The sequence below is a fragment of the Desmodus rotundus genome, chromosome 3 (genome assembly GCF_022682495.2).
Source record: "Desmodus rotundus isolate HL8 chromosome 3, HLdesRot8A.1, whole genome shotgun sequence".
NCBI classification, from domain to species: Eukaryota; Metazoa; Chordata; class Mammalia; order Chiroptera; family Phyllostomidae; genus Desmodus; species Desmodus rotundus.
Genome location: NC_071389.1, coordinates 117,657,595 through 117,676,514, shown reverse-complemented (window position 1 = coordinate 117,676,514; position 18,920 = coordinate 117,657,595). Strand labels below are relative to the sequence as shown.

The following is an 18,920-nucleotide window of genomic DNA, read 5'->3' as shown; positions in this document are numbered from 1 at the left end:
TTTAGGTCCAGAAGTCTTCATACCTTCCTGACAATGGGCAGTCCTTCACCGTCTTCCTTTTCTAATCTTTCCTCCCCTCTTCCCTTTCTCCCACCTTCTCTTCCTTTAGTTGTCATATCTCCTTAGTCTCCTCCAGGCTGACAGGTTCTCAGTCTTTCCTTGTCTTTCATGGCCTTGACACTTTTGAATAGTAACTGTCATATATTTGTGGAAGGTCCCTCAATTTGGGCGTGTCTGATGTTTTCTCACGAAAAGATGGAGACTATGAATTTGGGGGAAGAATTCCACGGAGGTGATGTGCTACCCTCTTGTCACATTATTTGGGGCACATGAAATCGACATGACTTATTTCTGGTGATGTTAACCTTGATCCCATGGTGTAGGTGGTGTCTACTAGGTTTCTCTGCTGTGAAGTTTTTTTTTTCCTATACTCTATTGGTTAGAAGTGTGTTTTTTCGTCCTCAGCTTTATTGAAATGTAATTGACAAATAAAAATTATATGTATTTATGGTGTATAACATGATGCTTTGATATATGTATGCAGGAGTGGGCAAAAGTAGGTTTACAGTTGTGAGTATGTGACACAGAATTTATTCTTGTATTATTATTTATTAATTATTGTATTATTTTCCATATGAACAACTGTAAACCTACTTTTGCCCACCCTTGTGTTTGTAAAATGATTACAACAATCAAGCTTATTAACGATCCAGCACCTTACAGAGTCATCCCTTTTTGTGTGATGAGGACATTTAAGATTTACTTTCTTAGCAAATTTCAAGTATACAATATAGCATTATTAGTGACGGTCACAATGCAGAATATTAGCTCTCCCGAACTTACTCACCCTGCACAGCTTAGACTTTCTACCCTTTGACAAACATCTCTCTTACTTCACGCACCAGGTCCGAGAAGCCACCATTCTATGCTGTGCTTCTGTGAGTCTGGCTGTTTTAGATTTCACCTATAAGTGATATCATGCAGTATTTTTCTTTCTGCGTCTGCCTTATTTCACTTAGCATAATGTTGTTCATGTTCATCCACGTTGTACTGTGATAGGATTTCTTTTGTTTTGTTTCTTAAGTTAAGACTTTTTTTTATAGCATTTTCAAGTTCATAGCAAAATTGAGGGGAAGATATAAAGAGTTCCCATACACCCTCTACCCCACACATTCATAGTTTCTCCTGTTATCAAAATTCCTCACCAGAGTGGTACATTCATTACAACTGAGGAACCAACATCAACACATTGTTATCACCGAAACACCTGAATTACCCTTAGGTTTCACTCTTGTATGTATGTAGGTTGTGTGTTCTGTGGATTTGGACAAAGGTATAACGATATGTATCCGTCATTATGATATCATATGAAGTATTTTCACTGCCCTAAAAATCCTCTGTACCCCTTCCTTCTATTCATCTTCTCCCCACTTCCAACCCCCACACAATGGCTGATCTTTTTACTGTCTCCATAATTTTATTTTTTCCAGAAGGTCATGTAGTTGGGATCATAGAGTAATAGCCTTTTCATATTGACTTCTTTCACTTAGGAATATTTCTTTAAGGTTTCTCTCTGTCTTTTAATGCTTGATAGCTCATTTCTTTTTAGGGATAAATAATATTCCATTGTCTGGATGTACCACAGTATATTGAAGGACATCTTGGTTGCTTCCAAGATTTGACAATTATGAATAAAGTACCTATAAACATCCACGTTCAGGCTTTTGTTTGGACATAACTTTTCAATTCCTTTAGGTAAATACCAAGAAGCATGATTGCTGGGTCATATAAGAGTATGTTTACTTTTGTAAGAAACTGCCAAACTGTAGCTGTATCATTTTGCATTTCCCCCAGCAGTGAATAAGAGTTCCTGTTGCTTCACATCCTTGTCAGCATTTGGTGTCATCAGAGTTCTGGATTTTGGCCATTCTAGTAAGTGTGATTCTTTTTTTTTTTTTCCAAGGCTGAAATATATATATTCTACTTATTCATCCATTGATGGACACTTATGTTGCAGCTGTTGTGTATAATGCTGCAATGAACATGGGCAGATATCTCTTTGAGATACTGATTTCACTTTCTTTGAATCTACATCCAGAAGTGGGATTGCTGGACCATATGATAATTCTATTTTTTTTTGAGGAATCTCCATAATATTTTTTTCTATGGCTGTATCAATACAAGTATGTATGACTGTTTTTTTTTCTCAAGGGTTTAATAGTTGATTAATTTAGTTTCCAAACTTATGGGATTTATGGAAGCTATCCTTTCATTAAAGGATATTACAATTTCATTGTAAAATTGGAGATTACATAGTTTGTCTGCTATTGATTTTTTCGGAGTTTATTGTAGTTTCTTTGTGACTTAATTCACGATCCATTTCTGTAACTTTTTGAGGTATGCTTGAAATGAATCTGTTTTTCACCATGGCTTAGTTTCCACATCTATGAAGCAGGAAAAACTGAAATAACTCCTTCTTTAGTTTTTGTTTTGAAGGTTGCAAAGCCAAGACTAAGTTGAAAGACAGAAAAATACTACAGTTGTTCTTCCAGCTTTATGACTCTTTCTTTTGCAGACTGGCAATGGGTATATGTTGGTGCAAGTAAACATCATAGGGGAGATATAAAAAGGGAAATATCTGTCCTTCCTGAAAATGGATTGGTTACCACTGGATAACAGGTGCTTAATCCTCTGTGGGAGCGGAGTTCCAGCCTACAGAGAGGGACTGGACAGAGTGGAGGAGTAACCTCCTGTGATGGTGATTGTGATCTACTGTGGATTCCTTTGGGGCCTGTTGGCCTCAGACATTTATATCAGGGAAGCTGAACCTTTGGTGTGCTTCTCAGAAGTATCATTGCACACTAGAACAGGTGGTGGTCCTCCAACAGACTGATCGATGGCAGTGTCTGATCAATCAGAGAGCTAGCCTGGTCACTTAGGAGGCAGCAGGGATGCCCATCTAAATCTGCCATAGGAAGAGGATTTTGATGGTCAAGGGCTTCACCTTATGAATTTAATTCAGATCTTTAATTCTAACCTCTCAGGTTGTTCACCACAAGGACTCTATGCCCCTTGCTTCCTGCAGTAACCCTTCTCATGCTGTCTCACTCACTTTTCCTCCGTTCTGTGAATTCTCACGGAACTCACTGTTTGCTCTTCATCTTCCTTGGGATGTCATCATCAATATGGCTTTCTATTTCCCAGAATATCTAAAGCCTTTCCAAATACAACAAATCATCAAGAAGTGTTTTAACCTAGGTAGTTTTTATGCGGGTGTTTTTTTGTGCTATTTGTTTGACCTTTACTGGATGTTGGAAAATTATCAAAGTTTACTTTGCAGTTGGAAAAATATGTTTTTTTCCTCCCCCAAAACTCAGGAACCTAAGCTATTGGAGTATCACAACAGGTCTGCACTTTATCTGGATAAAGACAGAGAATGTTGCTGATACCTGTCCACATACAGACGCCTTGCCCAGGAAAGGACAGCAATTCCAGGACGAAAGAAGATGGAGGGAGTGAAGAGACTACCTGGAACTTAAGAGTATCAAGAGTGGGAGGTGACACCAGAATGTTTGGCAATATTTTGGGCTGTCATTAGAACTACAGACTCTACACCAGGGCTGTGGGGTGTGCTGTGTACTGGAAATAGCATGAAACCAGAGACAACTGGTTAGAATTAGGGTTTTGCTATACACATATATTAACTATGAGATTTTGGCTAAGACACTTGACTACTTTGGTCCCACACTCCTCACGTATGTAAAATGCTAGTTATAAAATTAATACCTGCCATTCATGTAAAAATATTGTATAGTAAAATGGTAGATTGGTGTAACAACACTTTAAACTGGTTACAAAAATTAGGTTTTGAGGCATGATATTTAGAATTGCTCTCCACTAGTTTGCTTACAAAGATATTTCATCTTCCACTAGAGATGTGGGTTGCGAAAACCTCTATGGAAATAATGATACTTAAGAAGTTGTGTTTTTTTTTTTTTGGTTGTTGTTACTATCAACTAATTTTTGGCAGTATGTATGAATTTCTATACATACCATCCAATTGATTTGAAAGGGAATCAAAAATATATTTACTGACTCATTTCATAAAGGAATTTCATAAAGAAATTTGAGGAAAGAACTTCAATTTAACATTTTTGTATCTCCTTATATTTGGATCATGCATTTGTTTTGGCTTCCAAATTAAAAATGTGGTGAACTCAGCAGATCTACCACCTAGTATCATAGTATCAGCCCCTCTCTCTTTTTAGCATAACCTTCTGTGTTTCAGCATCTGGAAAACTCCAAACTACATGTTCCAGACACCTTTGCTTGGTAACGTTCCATATGCGAATTGTTTCACCAATTGCATATGAGGGGGGAACCAAATAAACTCCTGGAATGTAATGATAAAAAATTGTGTATTTATTCTTACATGTTTAAGCTTCAGTCACCTTCAAAGTACTCCCCATGTGATACAATACACCTATCAAGATGTTTTTTCCACTGCTCAAAACAGTTTTTGAACTCCTTGGTTTTGATGCCGTTTAGAGCTTCTGCCATATTTTGTTTCACCTCTTCCACATCAGCAAAATGTTTATAGTCGAGGAATTTTTTCATCAGGGAAAACAAAAAATTCCCTGCTGGGGTGAGATCAGGTGAATAGGGAGGGTGGAGCACAGGGGTCATGCTGTTTTTGGTCAAAAACTGCTGAACACATTGCTGAGTGGGAAGGTGCACTGGTAAATCACCCTTCATGAAATGGGCAAATGCATTTGAAAGACTCTTAAACAAATCACTGAAGCCTAATGCAGCCTCTCACACCACCACCAGCTGTTGCACTGATACAGATGGGTTCCTAGAACACTCACCTAGGAAGGGAAGCCTGTACTATGAGGGGCCCAACCCTCCGGAAGATAATTTGGGTTTAGGGGTGGTCCTCCCTTGTACATCAGAGTAAGTTTGCAGATTCTGTTTTGATGCTGCTGGCAAATACAGCTGTGGAGACCTTGGTTTTTCTGCAGCAGTGTTCCATTATCCAGTCTGTCAGTGTTGAGAAGGCTGGAACTGTGGGGGAGTGGCTTCCGACTCCATCTTCCTGGTTGTGGCCATGAGCCAGTTTGTCACTGTGGTTTAAGGAGTTATGCTTGTATGCCAGATCTTTTCCAGTCGTTCCAATGATTGTGAATGTACCCAGTTCACCGCCATGAAAAATCCCTTTCTGTCTGGAGTAGGTAGCTGATCACTGGAACTGAATCCTAACTGATTGACTTGTAGATGCTTTGTGAGCAGGAAACTTGGGATATAAAGAAATGACCCTGCATTTTTTCTAGAGGGAAACAGATGATAAATAAATGATTAAGTAGAAGTTTTAGTAAGATGGTGATAGTGCTACAGATAAAAATAAAGTTGGAAAAGGGCATGGGAGTGCAGGAGATGGATTTTCCAATTTTAAATAAAGTGGTCATGTAAGGCCTCCCTGATAAAATGTCTTTTGAGACCTATTGTTTCAATTACGTGCAAAGCCGTGGTGGAGTTACTGTGTTAAAAATGCAATTAACCAATTACTTTTTTTTCTTATATACCCCCGCCCCCCCCAAATGTTACTTTTTATCTCCAGCTGGCTATAGTTTACCCACAACAAACATGGCAGAAAAGGCTTCAGCCCGACACTTGAGCACAAAATAAGGATAGTTGCAGCACTTCCTGTCTTTGCCCTTAACAAAGATGGCGACGATACTTCCTGTTCTCAGTTTTCGCCTTTAATAAAGATGGTGTTTATGGCTCAGGTTCCCTAACACTGTGGATTCCGGTGGCAGTTTAATTAATTTATTTTTTAAGATACGTGTTTGCAGACGTAAGTAACAGGAAACCAGAAGCCCCGTATCCATCTTTTCTCGAAGGCCCGGTGCAGCGGCGTCTGTGGCCTAACGGCCTGGGCCGACGTGGCTCCCCCTCCCTCCTCTCCTGCTCGCGTCAACCCGAGTGGAGCCGGTTTGGGTGGCTGGCGGTGGGGGTGCCCGGGGCCCAGCGCTCCCCTCGGTCCTCCCTGAAGGTCATTCCCAAACCTTCTTTTTAGCGGGTCAGGCTGACCCCAAAACGTCTCGTAGTCCCTCCTGTTCGAGATACCAGCTTCAACTGCTGAGACCGAATAAAAAACAAGTCGCAGACGGTCGCCTGTAGCCGGAAGTGCACGGATCCCTCCCCACCGGCCCGCTGGGCCTGGGGCCGGGGCTGCCTGGAGCGCTGGGGCGGGGGCGCGGGCCGTGGTTCACTTCGGGGGGCGCCCCCGCCACTTAACTCGCACAAACTCCCCTCAGCTCACTGGTGCAGTGGTCTTGGCAATATGCCCTCAAGCCCTGCGTGGCAGGACTGGCGTGTGGGCATTTTTCTTTTAAAGAAAAAAAATCCCACAGAATGTCCCATGCGTGTGTAGTCACGGTAGTGTCGCGGTGGCAAGTCTGAATTCTTGGAGGGATGGGGTGGAATTTCTGACTATATACAAAATTACTGGAAAACGGACCTAAACACTTACTTTTCTTGAAGGTAATGGTGTATAAGCCTTTTCTCCTAGGGTAAGAGATTCTTAAACTTACTGGTACTGCTGGTTTCTGGCCCCGGTGCCCTCGCCGAGCAGGTTCTGCCAATGCCCACGTTCAGAAGAGCAGCTGCAGGCAGTTTCTGCAGTGTTGGGGCAACTCTGCTGAAGTCACTATTCAAATAAACCACGTTTCTTCTCAACTATGTTAAAATGAAGTGTCATTTAATGTAATACTCGGATAAAAGTTGCTTTTAAAGCAGGGTATCTGAACTGCTTTTTCGCCCCAAATCTTTTTATAGAACAAGGAATTGAGCTGGGACTCCCAGTGTGTGGAAAGCAAAATCAGAAAAACATGATTCATATTCAGGATTGTTCATTATGTTTGAAACAGTTGAAATGAATTAGGCTTGGCTTAACAGCCAGATGCTCAACACCACGGCCTGCGCTCTAGGGGTCAAAGATGTCCATTTCCTTCAGGAGATGACGTTGCCGGGCAGTAGCTTTAGGGGCACATCAGTATTCCTGTAATCTGAACTACAATTTTGTCTCTTCCCAGGGGGAAATGGAGACTAGAGACAAGCAAGTGCTTCGCTCCCTTCGCCTGGAGCTGGGTGCAGAAGTGCTGGTGGAGGGATTGGTTCTTCAGTATCTTTACCAGGAAGGGGTCCTGACGGAAAACCATGTTCAAGAAATCAAAGCTCAAACCACAGGTCTCCGGAAAACAATGCTGCTGCTGGATATCCTACCTTCCAGGGGTCCTAAAGCATTTGATGCATTCCTGGATTCCCTGCAAGAGTTTCCCTGGGTAAGGGAGAAGCTGGAGAAGGCAAGAGAAGAAGCCCTAACTGAGCTGCCTGCAGGTATGCCTCAAAAAGATCACTTCAAACCAGCTCCAAAATTGTTGAATTATAGCCTTTGGATTTGAAATGGGAGTTTTAGGTTGGGAGGGGATCAGCAGTTCCCAAAAGTAGGTAAGGAGTTTGGACTGAAGACATAAGGCATTACAGGGGTGGGATGGGGAGGTAGAATTAGGACGTGCCGGGAAAGAAGGAAAAATGAACCATGGTTGAGAGGGTTGAGGAGGGAGCTCAGAGAACATATACTTAGAAATGCTTCCAGGGAAACTTGGCAAATCACTTGGGAGGCATGTTCTCATCTGAGAGCCAGGTCATATCTCAGTCGTTGGCATCAGGAGCCGTTTGGAAAGTGCAGACGGGAAAGCGGGCATTAGGCCTCCTGGTAACTGCTTCATGGGGTGCCAGAGCTGCCAGCTGGAAAAGGTCAGGTTCTTGAAGGAGGAGACAGCCTCTAGGAAGGCTCGCCTTGCACCTGTTCCTTGGGCTGTCCTACATGGCCAAAAGGGATTATCTGAGAGGCTGGTTTAATTTGTTTTTAAAGGTATTGATTTAAAGTCATCCCATTTAGTTTGGTTTTGTTCAGACACCCAGAGTATTTAACTTTGTAAGGATAGTAGTTCGTGATGGGTCTCAATTTGATTTTAAGGGAAGTTGAAAGCTATGGAAAAGAGAGCCCTAGTGCCATTAACCTGGTACTACATTGTAGCAGGAAGATGTGGTATGAAATACTTGTTCCCTCCGAACAGCTCCCGTGATTTATACTTTTTACAAAAATTGAGGAGCAGAGAATTGAACTGACAAAAAAAATTGAAAGTTGACTTGCAAATTTTTAACAGAGTTAGGAAATCGACATTCTCTGGAGTTTTTGATAGCAGCCATAGTCTGAACTTCTCCAATCAGTGGTCCCTAGACTATGTTACTGCTGTTTTTAAAATACCAGTATATCTGGTTAAAAAGCAAATACCAGTAATAAAAGACCACTTTTATTGTTTTTGCCTCATGGATCTCATATTTTGAATGATTTCTCCAGACAACGTTTATTAAGTACTCATGAATAATTTTTCTATTTTTATTAATGACATATGTCTGAATATCTGATCAGCAAGAGTTAACCAGTTAACTTAGGAAGGCCTAGTAAAATCCCAGTGGAAAAAGAAAAAAATCTTTTCATTTCCTGGCATGACCAAATTACAAGTAAATGTATGTTTTATGCTTTTTGAAATGCTGAAAATAGTTGGTCTTTGAAGACCACAGGAATTCTCAGGTATGTGAACAAAGACAAATGAAAGTAACTAAGACACTTCTACTATTTTACTGAAAGCAGAATAAATAACATAGAATTGGGGAGATGTTAAAAGAAATATTAGGGTATCTGAGGTCTCTTCCTGGTATGTGACTTAGAGGTTCTTCTTGGCAAAACATAGTTGGAAACAACAAAACAGGCACACTGAAAGCCTGTTTGTACCAAAATGTTTACTTTAATTTTATAATCACTTGGCGTGATGTAAATAGTACTGTTGTATGTTTTTAATAGGGGTATGATGTCACTGTCATTTCTTCAGATTCATTCAGAGAACAAGAAAAAAATTTAAGACTTTTTTTTAACCAAATGATGAAAGTTACAGAGAAGTTGAGAGATTATTAGTTTTGTTTTGTTTTTAAGTAAGCAGAACAAAACAATATAGAGTGGGGAGAAAAATCTAGTGTGTCTGTGTTGAAGTTTAGAAAAATAATGTTAGTTTGTTAATTATTTGGAAGTGGTCAAATGTGATGATAGGTTGGCTACTGTACAAATTAAGCACTCTTAATTGTTTTCTTGTTGAGTGTCATTGCTGAAAAAATATTCTGAAGAGAGTTTGATTTATATATATCTGTATATGCCTCCTACAGTGACAATTGTGTAAACTCACTTTTTAAATAGTTATTGTTAATTATTGAATATTTTAAGATTACAAGATATACATAAGGTATGGAGAGTAATGGTGCAGTAAACATCTCTGTTTCCCCATCACTCAGTTAAAAAAAAAATACTACCATTGCCTTTGAGGACCCCCTTGTGCTCCTCCCCAGTCCTACCTCATCTCTAACCCCCACTCACTGATAAACCCTGATTTGGGGTTTGTCATTTCCTTCTTCACTTTGTAGTTTTCCATTTCATAATCATCGCTTTTGAGATCTACGTACATTGTAGAAAATTCACTATGCCATAATTTTAGCTGTATGTATGTATACACACTTATGTACACATATATATGTGAGGGAGGGAGGAAATGATACTATTTTAAAGGAGTTGTTAGGTAATGGCCTCTCATTTGAGACTTTAAGCTTTGTGTTTAAATTAATTATTTATTAATATGACGGTAGTATTTTAGTTCTAAAATTAAATTGGGACTTATTCGAAACTTTCTTTTTAAAAAAATCCTGGGAAAAAAATCAGAGTTGAAGCGCCTTCAATTTAATGTCCCTGTAAAAAATTGTGAATGGACCCAGAGGCCTGTTTTTCAGGACCTCAGTGCTTCTTCAGTGCTGTAATAGAGTGATTTTAATAAAATTTTAAATAGTCCATGAAAATTTTTATAAAGGCATTTTTGAATTTTGAATAACTAGACTGTAGAAAAATGTGGTGCTTATGTATATATGTATATACATCAACGTCTTCTGACCTTTTTCAATAATTTTGGTTGCAATTAGTAATTAATTTGTATAGATTTGGTGGTTTCCTCCTAGAAAGAATGGCTTTCTCTTTATCCAAGAGGTAGGTCTTTGTCCAAGAATGAGCTGATTTTATTTTATTGAAAAGTTTTCTTGTTCTTGGGATTCTTGGTTTCCCCTTTGTTTGAGTTGAATTTTTGTATTTCACTTGTGAATTTTGAGCTGCCTCAGAGGCCTTATTTGGTGCTTGATCCTAGTTAGTTCTTTTTATGTATGTTCTGGATTTAAACCTTTGATTCTCTCAGAATCTGCCTAGATGACTGGTCCTCCCTATCTCTGTTAATAACTCTAGGATGTTAATAGAGAATTGATTTTGTGTTTTTCTCACCCTATAAGGACTTTTATCTTTTAAAACAGGGATTCCGGCAATAAAATGATTTAATCCAGCTTCGCACTATGGAAGGAACACATTATGGCCGAGGTCACATAGTAGACACTAGATCAGTTGGAGACTCTCTCTGGGCTCCTGTCAGGTCATTTAGGAGATGAGGATAATGCTGAATTTGGGTGAAGGCTGCACATGCCTGCCCATCTGCCTTCCCGCTACTCACCACTCTGTCTGCACTGACAGGCTCACTGCAGTGCCTGAACTACTCTGGATCTGGAAAGGAGGTTTGTGGGCAGCCCCAGTCTCACTAGCTGGTAGGACTTAAGGCTAGGATGGTGGGAGTGACTCCTGGGCCCCAGGACTTCCTGTTCCATTGTGTTGGCCCTGGCTGTGGGACTGCATCTCTGCCATGATCCATAGTTAACAGTTGGACTGGCAACCCTGCCTTTAACCCTTTAGGCTTGGGAGTTATTTATTTTTTACTTCTTTAAGCTAGATTTCTGCTGCACTGGCAAGGATATCTTGGAACGAAGCTCTGTGCCTCCTATGTTAGCATCAGACGCCTCAATTCTTTAGCCTGCTGGAGTAGCTGTCCTGGGGCTGACACTTACTTCAACCTGGCTTAGGTTGAGCTAGTCCTTGCCATGGACCTTATGCCCTGGCTTCCATGGAGCAAGCTCACTGCCCTCACTGGAGCAAGACGCGTGGCTGGCCTGTTTCTCTGCTACTCACCAGCTCCAGGGCTTAGCCCGTCCCTTTTGGAGCTGATGTTGCCTGACCATGTATAGCGCCATCAGCCACTGTCCCGAGATACACTCTGGTTTCCACATGTAGACTTGGATGCATCTGATGTTACTGAGCAATAACGGCAAACATTTTAGGCATTGTAATAGGGTTATTAGAGAGCTTTGTAGTCTGGGGTTTTCCAGTCATACCATTACTTGACCGTACTCTGCATGTAAGTTCAGTGTCGATCTCAGTTTTTCTAGCTTGTGGTCTGTCCAGGAACTTCTACTGTGGCTGAGTAGAGTTTTCTTTGTGTACTAGACAGGGAATGGTGGGTGAGCATTCTCAGCCGGACCCCTTCTTGTGGTAAGGGCAGAGTCCACAGAGATCTTAGGTTTCTTGTTTCCCTGGCATGATTTTCATAGCTTTGTAAGGACCTGCTAGGTGCCGGGGTCTAGGTGATAAAGATGTGTGAAGGATCTCCAGATCAACTGAGGGGATTCATTTGTTCATTCAACAAATAATGACTATTGACCATGTGCCAGACATTAGGTGCTAGGGGTATTATAGTAAACAAAGCCCCTACTTTTATGAACTCACTATATTCTATAGTTTAATGGGGATGGACAGTAAGTTGATGAATAAATAATACAATCATGTGCCACATAACAACCTTTTGGTTAATGACAGACTATGTATACTATGGTGGTTTCATAAGCTTACAAAGTAGCTGAAAAGTTCCTATTGCCTAGTGATGTCTTAGCCATCACAATGTCGTAGAGCAACGCATTACTCAGGTGCTTGTGGTGATGCTGGTGTAAACAGACCTACTGTGCTGCCTGTTCTATACAAGTGTAGCACATACAATTATGTACAGCACATAATAGTTGATAATAAATATGTTACTGATTTACATTTTATCATACTGTCATTTTTATTCTTTTTTTATGCAAATGATACATAATTTTATTAGTAATTTCTTTCTTTTTTTGAAAGTTTGCAGTTTCTTTTTATTTTTTAAAATATATTTATTGATTATGCTATTACAGTTGTCCCATTTCCCCCCCCTCACTCCACTCCATCCTGCCCACCCCCTCCCTCCCATATTCCCCCCCTATAGTTCATGTCCATGGGTCATACTTATAAGTTCTTTGTCTTCTACATTTCCTACACTATTTTTACCCTCCCCCTGTCTATTTTCCACCTATCATCTATGCTATTTATTCTTTGTACCTTTCCCCCCCTCTCCCCCTCCCACTCCCCTATTGACAACCCTCCATGTGATCTCCATCTCTATGGTTCTGTTCCTGTTCTAGTTGTTTGCCTAGTTTGCTCTTGTTTTTGTTTTAGGTGTGGTCGTTAATAACTGTGAGTTTGCTGTCATTTTTACTGTTCCTATTTTTGATCTTCTTTTTCTTAGGTAACTCCCTTTAACATTTCATATAATAAGGGCTTGGTGATGATGAACTTCTTTTTTTTTAAATTTTTATTGTTATTCAATTACAGTTGTATGCCTTTTCTCCCCATCCCTCCACCCCACCCCAGCTGAACCCACCTCCCTCCCCCACCTCCACCCTCCCCCTTGGTTTTGTCCATGTGTCCTTTATAGTAGTAGTTCCTGTGATGATGAACTTCTTTAACTTGACCTCATCTGAGAAGCACTTTATCTTCCCTTCCATTCTAAATGATAGCTTTGCTGGATACAGTAATCTTGGATGTAGGTCCTTGCGTTTAATCTTGGGCAATGTAATTATGATGTGCCTTGGTGTGTTCCTCCTTGGGTCCAGCTTCTTTGGGACTCTCTGAGCTTCCTGGACTTCCTGGAAGTCTACTTCCTTTGCCAGATGAGGGAAGTTCTCCTTCATTATTTGTTCAAATAAGTTTTCCATTTTTTGTTCTTCCTCTTCTCCTTCTGGCACCCCTATAATTCGGATGTTGGAACGTTTCAAGATGTCCTGGAGGTTCCTAAGCTTCTCCTCGTTTTTCTGAATTCTTGTTTCTTCATTCTTTTCTGGTTGAATGTTTCTTTCTTCCTTCTGGTCCACACCGTTGATTTGAGTCCCAGTTTCCTTCGCATCATTATTGGTTCCCTGTACATTTTCCTTTGTTTCTCTTAGCATAGGCTTCATTTTTTCATCTGGTTTTCGAACAGATTCAACCAATTCTGTGAGCATCTTGATAACCAGTGTTTTGAACTGTGCATCCAATAGGTTGGCTATCTCTTCCTCACTTAGTTGTATTTTTTCTGGAGCTTTGAAGTGTTCTGTCATTTGGGCCATTTGTTTTTTTTTTGTCTTGGCGCGTCTGTTACTTAAGGGGGCGGAGCCTTAGGTGTTCCGGGGGCGGGGCAGGGTAATGCTGGTGGCTACGCTGTGATGCTGTATGTGGGGGAGGGGTGAGAGGGAGCAATGGCTGCTTCCTCCACTCTCCACGGGATTTCAGCCACTCCCTCTGCTACCCACAATCAAACTGGGCCCCTCTGGTGCTGGTTCCCCAGTGGGTGGGCTTGTGCACACTCTAGGCCCCTGTGGGTCTCTCCAACGACCTCTCCCGTGAGGCTGGGAGTCTCTCCTGCTGCTGCCCCAACCCCCACGGGCATTTTCAATCAGAGGTTTGAGGCTTTATTTCCCCGTGCTGGAGCCCTGAGTTGCGTGGTCTGCTTCCCTCCCCGCCGTTTGTCCGGTTTATCTGTGTTCGAATGTGGGGCTGCGGGGTGCTACCCACCACTCTGCCTGCCCTGTTCTCCGCCACTCTGAGTCCGGCCCTCTCAGATTATCCGCGCGAATGTGGGGCTGCAGGGTCTGCTAGTGGTCAGACTGCCTGGCCCGTTCGTCCCACACTCCGCCAGTCTCGGTCCTGCCACAGCCACGTGAGTCCTTTCCACCCTGTGTGCCCGTCTCCACCCCTCCTACCGGTCTGGATGAACATTTATTTTTTGTGTCCTTGGTGTCGGACTTCCTTGCCATTCGATTTTCTGTCAGTTCTGGTTGTGCGAGGAGGCGCAGTGTGTCTACCTACGCCGCCATCTTGGTTCTCTATGTAATTTTTATTCTTTTAGAGTGTACTCTTTCTACTTATTAAAAAAAAAATTGTACTGTACAACAGTATGTAGTACCATTCTAGCAGCCGCCTCATACATCTGGAGTTTACCACATCTCCTGATTGCATCATTTTCTCATGCACTTGATTAAATCTCATGTTGTTTACACAGTAACATGCTGTACGGGCTTGTAGCGTGGGAGCATTGGGCCATAGTGTATTGCCCATGTGTGTGGTAGGCTATACCATCGAAGTTTGTGTAAGTGCACTCTGTGATGTTCACGGAATGATGAAATCCCCTAACAGTGCATTTCTCGGAATGGTATCCCTGTCCTTAAGCAGCGCATAACTGCGTATCAGGTGATGATAGTTCTATGAAGAAAAACAGCATGTGTGGTGGTGAGCAGGGGCTTAGCATATTATTAGGGATGGTCAGAGAAAGCCTCTCTGATGAGGGGTTGTTCAGCAGAGACCTAGATTCTGCAACAGAGTGGATATAGGTGGAAGAGCCCCAGGTGAGAGTGCAGCTAGAGCCCAGGCCCATCTTGAAAGGAACCTTCCTCGTGGAGAGATGAGTCACAGTGCACGTCAGCATAGGTGCAGTCACAACCATTTGTTGTTGTGTTTTCCAAAATGCGAGATGCGTGCACAGCCATGATATTGGGTGATTCTTAGAGTGATTTTTGATGGTATGTGGAATGGGATTGAATCACATGGTGAGAGTTTTATTTCCTTTTTCTTTCTGTTTCAATACTAATAACCAGGTAAAAGCCTCCGTTTGGTACAAATATTTCTGAAACATATTGCTGATATTTGCAGTTTTTCTTTTTAACAGACAGATAAAGGTCCTCATGCTTAAAGCCTTCTGTGGACAACAATATTTAGCTAGAATTTAGTTAGAATTTAGTTGTTTTGCTTTTTTTTCTTGTACCCATTTAACATTTTTCTTTCATTTATGGCAGAAAAACCTTTTCTATTTATGAAGTTCCTTTAAAGAATACATTGTTTTTATTGAAGCTAAAATGAATCAACACAAAGAAAAATACTAAGAAATAATAATGGGATGAGAATATGGCAAAAAGCCTGAAGTTGCTTTTCATGTATTTTCTCACTTAAAAAGAGCGACAGGAGTTTGGGGCAGGAGCCATTGCCTGGCTGGCAGAGTTGGGGAAGGAAGACGCTCGCCCTCCTTCAGATAGAAAATAGTGCTGTAGTGAAGGTACTTTACTGTTTTGCTCATTCAGTTTATGCACCGTGGCTGGAACTGGTTAAAATTATTACTAGAATTGCCAGAATGACTTAATTTTAGGTTGTGTAAATTGTAAACACATTAATTTGCTAGTGTAACAAAGTCAGCAAGATGAAGACATATCCTGGTATTTCCAGACTTTTAGACTGGGAGGGACTTACGGCTCATCTAATTTTTCTGAGAAAACCAAGTCTAGGGAGATGAAGTCAACACTTAGCTGTGATCACATAGCTTAGCTGTTTGTTGCCAGGACTGGAATCCAGGCTTCCCGACTCTTGATTTAGGACTTTTCTGCTGTGCAATCTTGGCTTCCCACTAGGTTTGAAATGGAATTGTATTATGCTGTAGAGTTAATAGCTGAAGTTAACTTTGTAAAAATTTTACTAGTGCTTTTTTTTTTTCATTTCAAGAGGAAAATTTTCAAGGGCTTTTAGAGGTATTTTGGGATAAGATTTTACTAAAATATTTTATTTTTATTAATGCCAATTTTAATTATTTGAAAGGAAATTTTGATAGTTCAGTACTGCATTTCATCAGAAGCTTACCCCCACCCTCTAATCCTGCAAGGCTGACATAAAGCAGAGTGGAAGAATTTTATCGAGTATTTATGGGACTGATAAAATAATGCATCTGTTGGCAGCTAATTGCAGCTCTTTCTAGGAAAAGCAAACCATGTGACAAGTCTCTCCCCAGCAGGGATGCATCCATTTCACTTTAAAAAGTGGATTTATTGTTCTTCTCGTAGGGATTCTCACTGTGACTTTTTTTTCTCCCCCCTGTGGCTGTATTGGTCATTTGGCTACATCAGTTACCTTATTGACCATTAGGATTGATTTAGCTTCACCGCTGGCTTTCAAAACACTACTGATCCCCAGGCTTTGCCCAGGCCCATCCATGCCAAAATCTATAGAGGTGGGGTCTGGGCAGCGGCATTAAGAACACGCACACCCACGCACATATGCCCATGCACATGCACAAATGTCCTGCTAGATTATTTTAAGTAAATCTAATGCTGAACATCTTGTTTTCAGACCAACTGATTAGGCACATGGCTCCTTTCTCACTTATTGCTCCCCAAGTATAGGCCTTTCCAAGCTGTGCACTTGCTTGAAGAGCTGTTCTTGTTTTTGTGGGGGAGGAGGTAGAAGGGTGGTAGGAATGGAGATGTAGATGGATATATAGTTTTGTTTTAAATTTGTAATCACAAACGTTTGTAATTCTCTGAATTTCTTGAACATTGTTGCTTAAGAATGTTCCAGAATCTTAGACCCACACAGGTGTCACTCTAACACCAACTTTAAGACCCATTGGAGCTGTATGGAAATACATAGGCTAGATGTAAATGCAATGAATTTGATTGGAGGGCTTTGAATTAGTTGGTGAATTTGGATTGGGGGGAATTATTTTCATTGTCTCTTTGCATTGTTTGGTAATTAAAACTCATCCCCAGTACTCTGTGCTCTGGAGATCAAGCTCTGTCCAAGTGGAGACAGGACCTGCCAGTGGAGAATGAGCTGGAAGCTGCTTGGAGATGTGAAGCGAGCTGAAGATGGTTTGAGGGTGGATGAGAGGAGGAGAGAGACGAACGGCCAGTAGGGAAGACTGGGACTGGTTTAGTCTATCTGCCTGTGGGTTGGTTAGACAATGTGTTTGTAATTAAAAATGAATTTTAGTCTTTTCTATGTCTCACGAAGAACCTTAAATAGTATCAGTAAAATAATAATAATAATATTTATTGGGGGCTTAGTCTGTAAGGAACAATGCCAGGCACTGTTCCAAGTGTTGGCATTATTAATTTATGGAATCCTGACAGTGACTTGGTGAGGCAGATGGTGTTCTCACCTGTATTGCACTGATAAGAAAATGGAGGCACAGAGATGTTAAGTCACTTGTTCAAGGTCATGGTAGAACCTTGACAACATGGTAGAACCAAATCTGGAATCTGGGCACTTAGACTTCAAAGCCTGCTAATTCATAGCATATACAAATACATTCTCAAAATTCACTTTTGTCTCCTTCCCAATTCTGATAATTGGTGGCTGCTGCGGAGCCCGTTATTTACCAACCCCCATTCTTCTTTCCTTTGCTACTCCAGTCTCTCCCAGACACACAGCCCCAGGGGCTTTTCTGTCTTTTTCTTTCCTGCCTATTGTCAGTATCTCCCCTGCCTGTTGTTGGTATCTCTCTCTTTCCTATCTCTCTTTATCCACTTTTTGGCTGGTAAGGTCTAATGTGAGGCCATGGCCGGGGTGGGGGGTCAAGGAGCAGAGCTTATGGGTTATTCCCATTCCGCCTTGCTACCTTGAGAATAAAAAAGGACTAAATTTTCTTGGCTGTGACCAGGGGACAGTGTGTTGGCTCTCCCGATACTGGAATCAGGCCCCATTCTTGCAGCTCTTAAATCCTGCTATTGAAAGCTGGCAGTTCCAATAACCAGCTTTTCTGGTGGTGCAGCCTTAGAGTTTAACTATACGCTTAGCAAGGTAGCTTTCTCTCTTTACGGGTATAGTTTGGACTTGCAGGCTGCTGTTGTAGCTAGCTGCAGGAATGTTTGCCTTTACTTAATTTTAATAGGCAGCTGTGTTTATACTTGTTCCTTAGTTTGTTCAGTAAGCAGTATATGATTCTTTGGAGGACTTTTCCCTCCAGAGGAAAAAAAAAAGAGTATATTGTCCTTTTCCAAACAGTAAATTTTAATTGGGAAGGAAATATAGCCTCTAGAAGTTTGGGGCATGTTTTAGTCCTAGGTTTTATTTTCATTAATGCTATAAAAGAAATCTTAACTTTGTATAAGAAGTGCCAAGTTGACAATTCCTGGAAATGTTCATGTTCTATTTATGCTCAGTACCATAGCAGAGAAGCTGGCAACACTGTTAGCAAAATAATACTGCTGAGATGTAGTAAGGGGCAAATAGGAGGCTTGTGGTTTTACAGCCTAAATAAAAGGCTTTAAAAACAACTCTCGGATCCACAATTTGTACGTAAGGTATGTGGGTGCTGAGGAGTAATGGGACATTGTTACGGAGAATTCCAGAGCAAGCAGAGTGCATGTGCTGGGGAAGGTTAGGTAGAGCTGGAGGGACCTGAGAGACCCCCACTTTATAGATATGGAAACTGAGGGATGTAAGTCAGTCTACTAACATGTGTGCAGACTCTTTGGTTCAAGCAGTAGACTTCTTCCTATCATAGGCAAAAACAGGAATTTTTCTAATGTATACTGGGCAGATCACAACTTTGAAAGAATTCCTAAAATTCTAGGGCTCAGTAAGGTAGGAATGAGGCAACTCTGGGCCATCAGTGAGCATCTCCAGCCAAGTTCCTCCACTGCCTTCTCTCAAGATTCAGTCTGATTGGCCAAAGTTCTGTCATAAGCCCTTCCCCTCAAACACCAGAGTCACATGGAGTGGAGAAGGGACAGGTCCAAAGGAAGAGGTGAAACCTGATTGAAACCTGAGGTGAAAACTTCTTTCC

The 18,920-nt window shown here is 41.3% G+C and overlaps 1 protein-coding gene across 6 annotated transcripts in view; it reads left to right on the top strand.

Moving 5' to 3' along the window:
- LOC112313517 (death domain-containing protein CRADD) overlaps positions 1 to 18,920 on the top strand; it is a 247,445-nt gene that overhangs the window by 77,953 nt on the left and 150,572 nt on the right. For 3 of the 6 annotated variants that reach the window (XM_024570119.3, XM_045202028.2, XM_024570200.3), the window contains one exon: positions 7,095 to 7,398. In XM_024570119.3, coding sequence (XP_024425887.1) covers positions 7,095 to 7,398 — 304 coding nt within the window. Of the gene's footprint in view, positions 1 to 5,700; positions 5,855 to 5,925; positions 6,053 to 6,160; positions 6,544 to 7,094; positions 7,399 to 18,920 lie in introns of those variants that run through there. The other 3 variants (XM_024570267.3, XM_045202238.3, XM_045202197.3) reach the window with 3 other exon arrangements.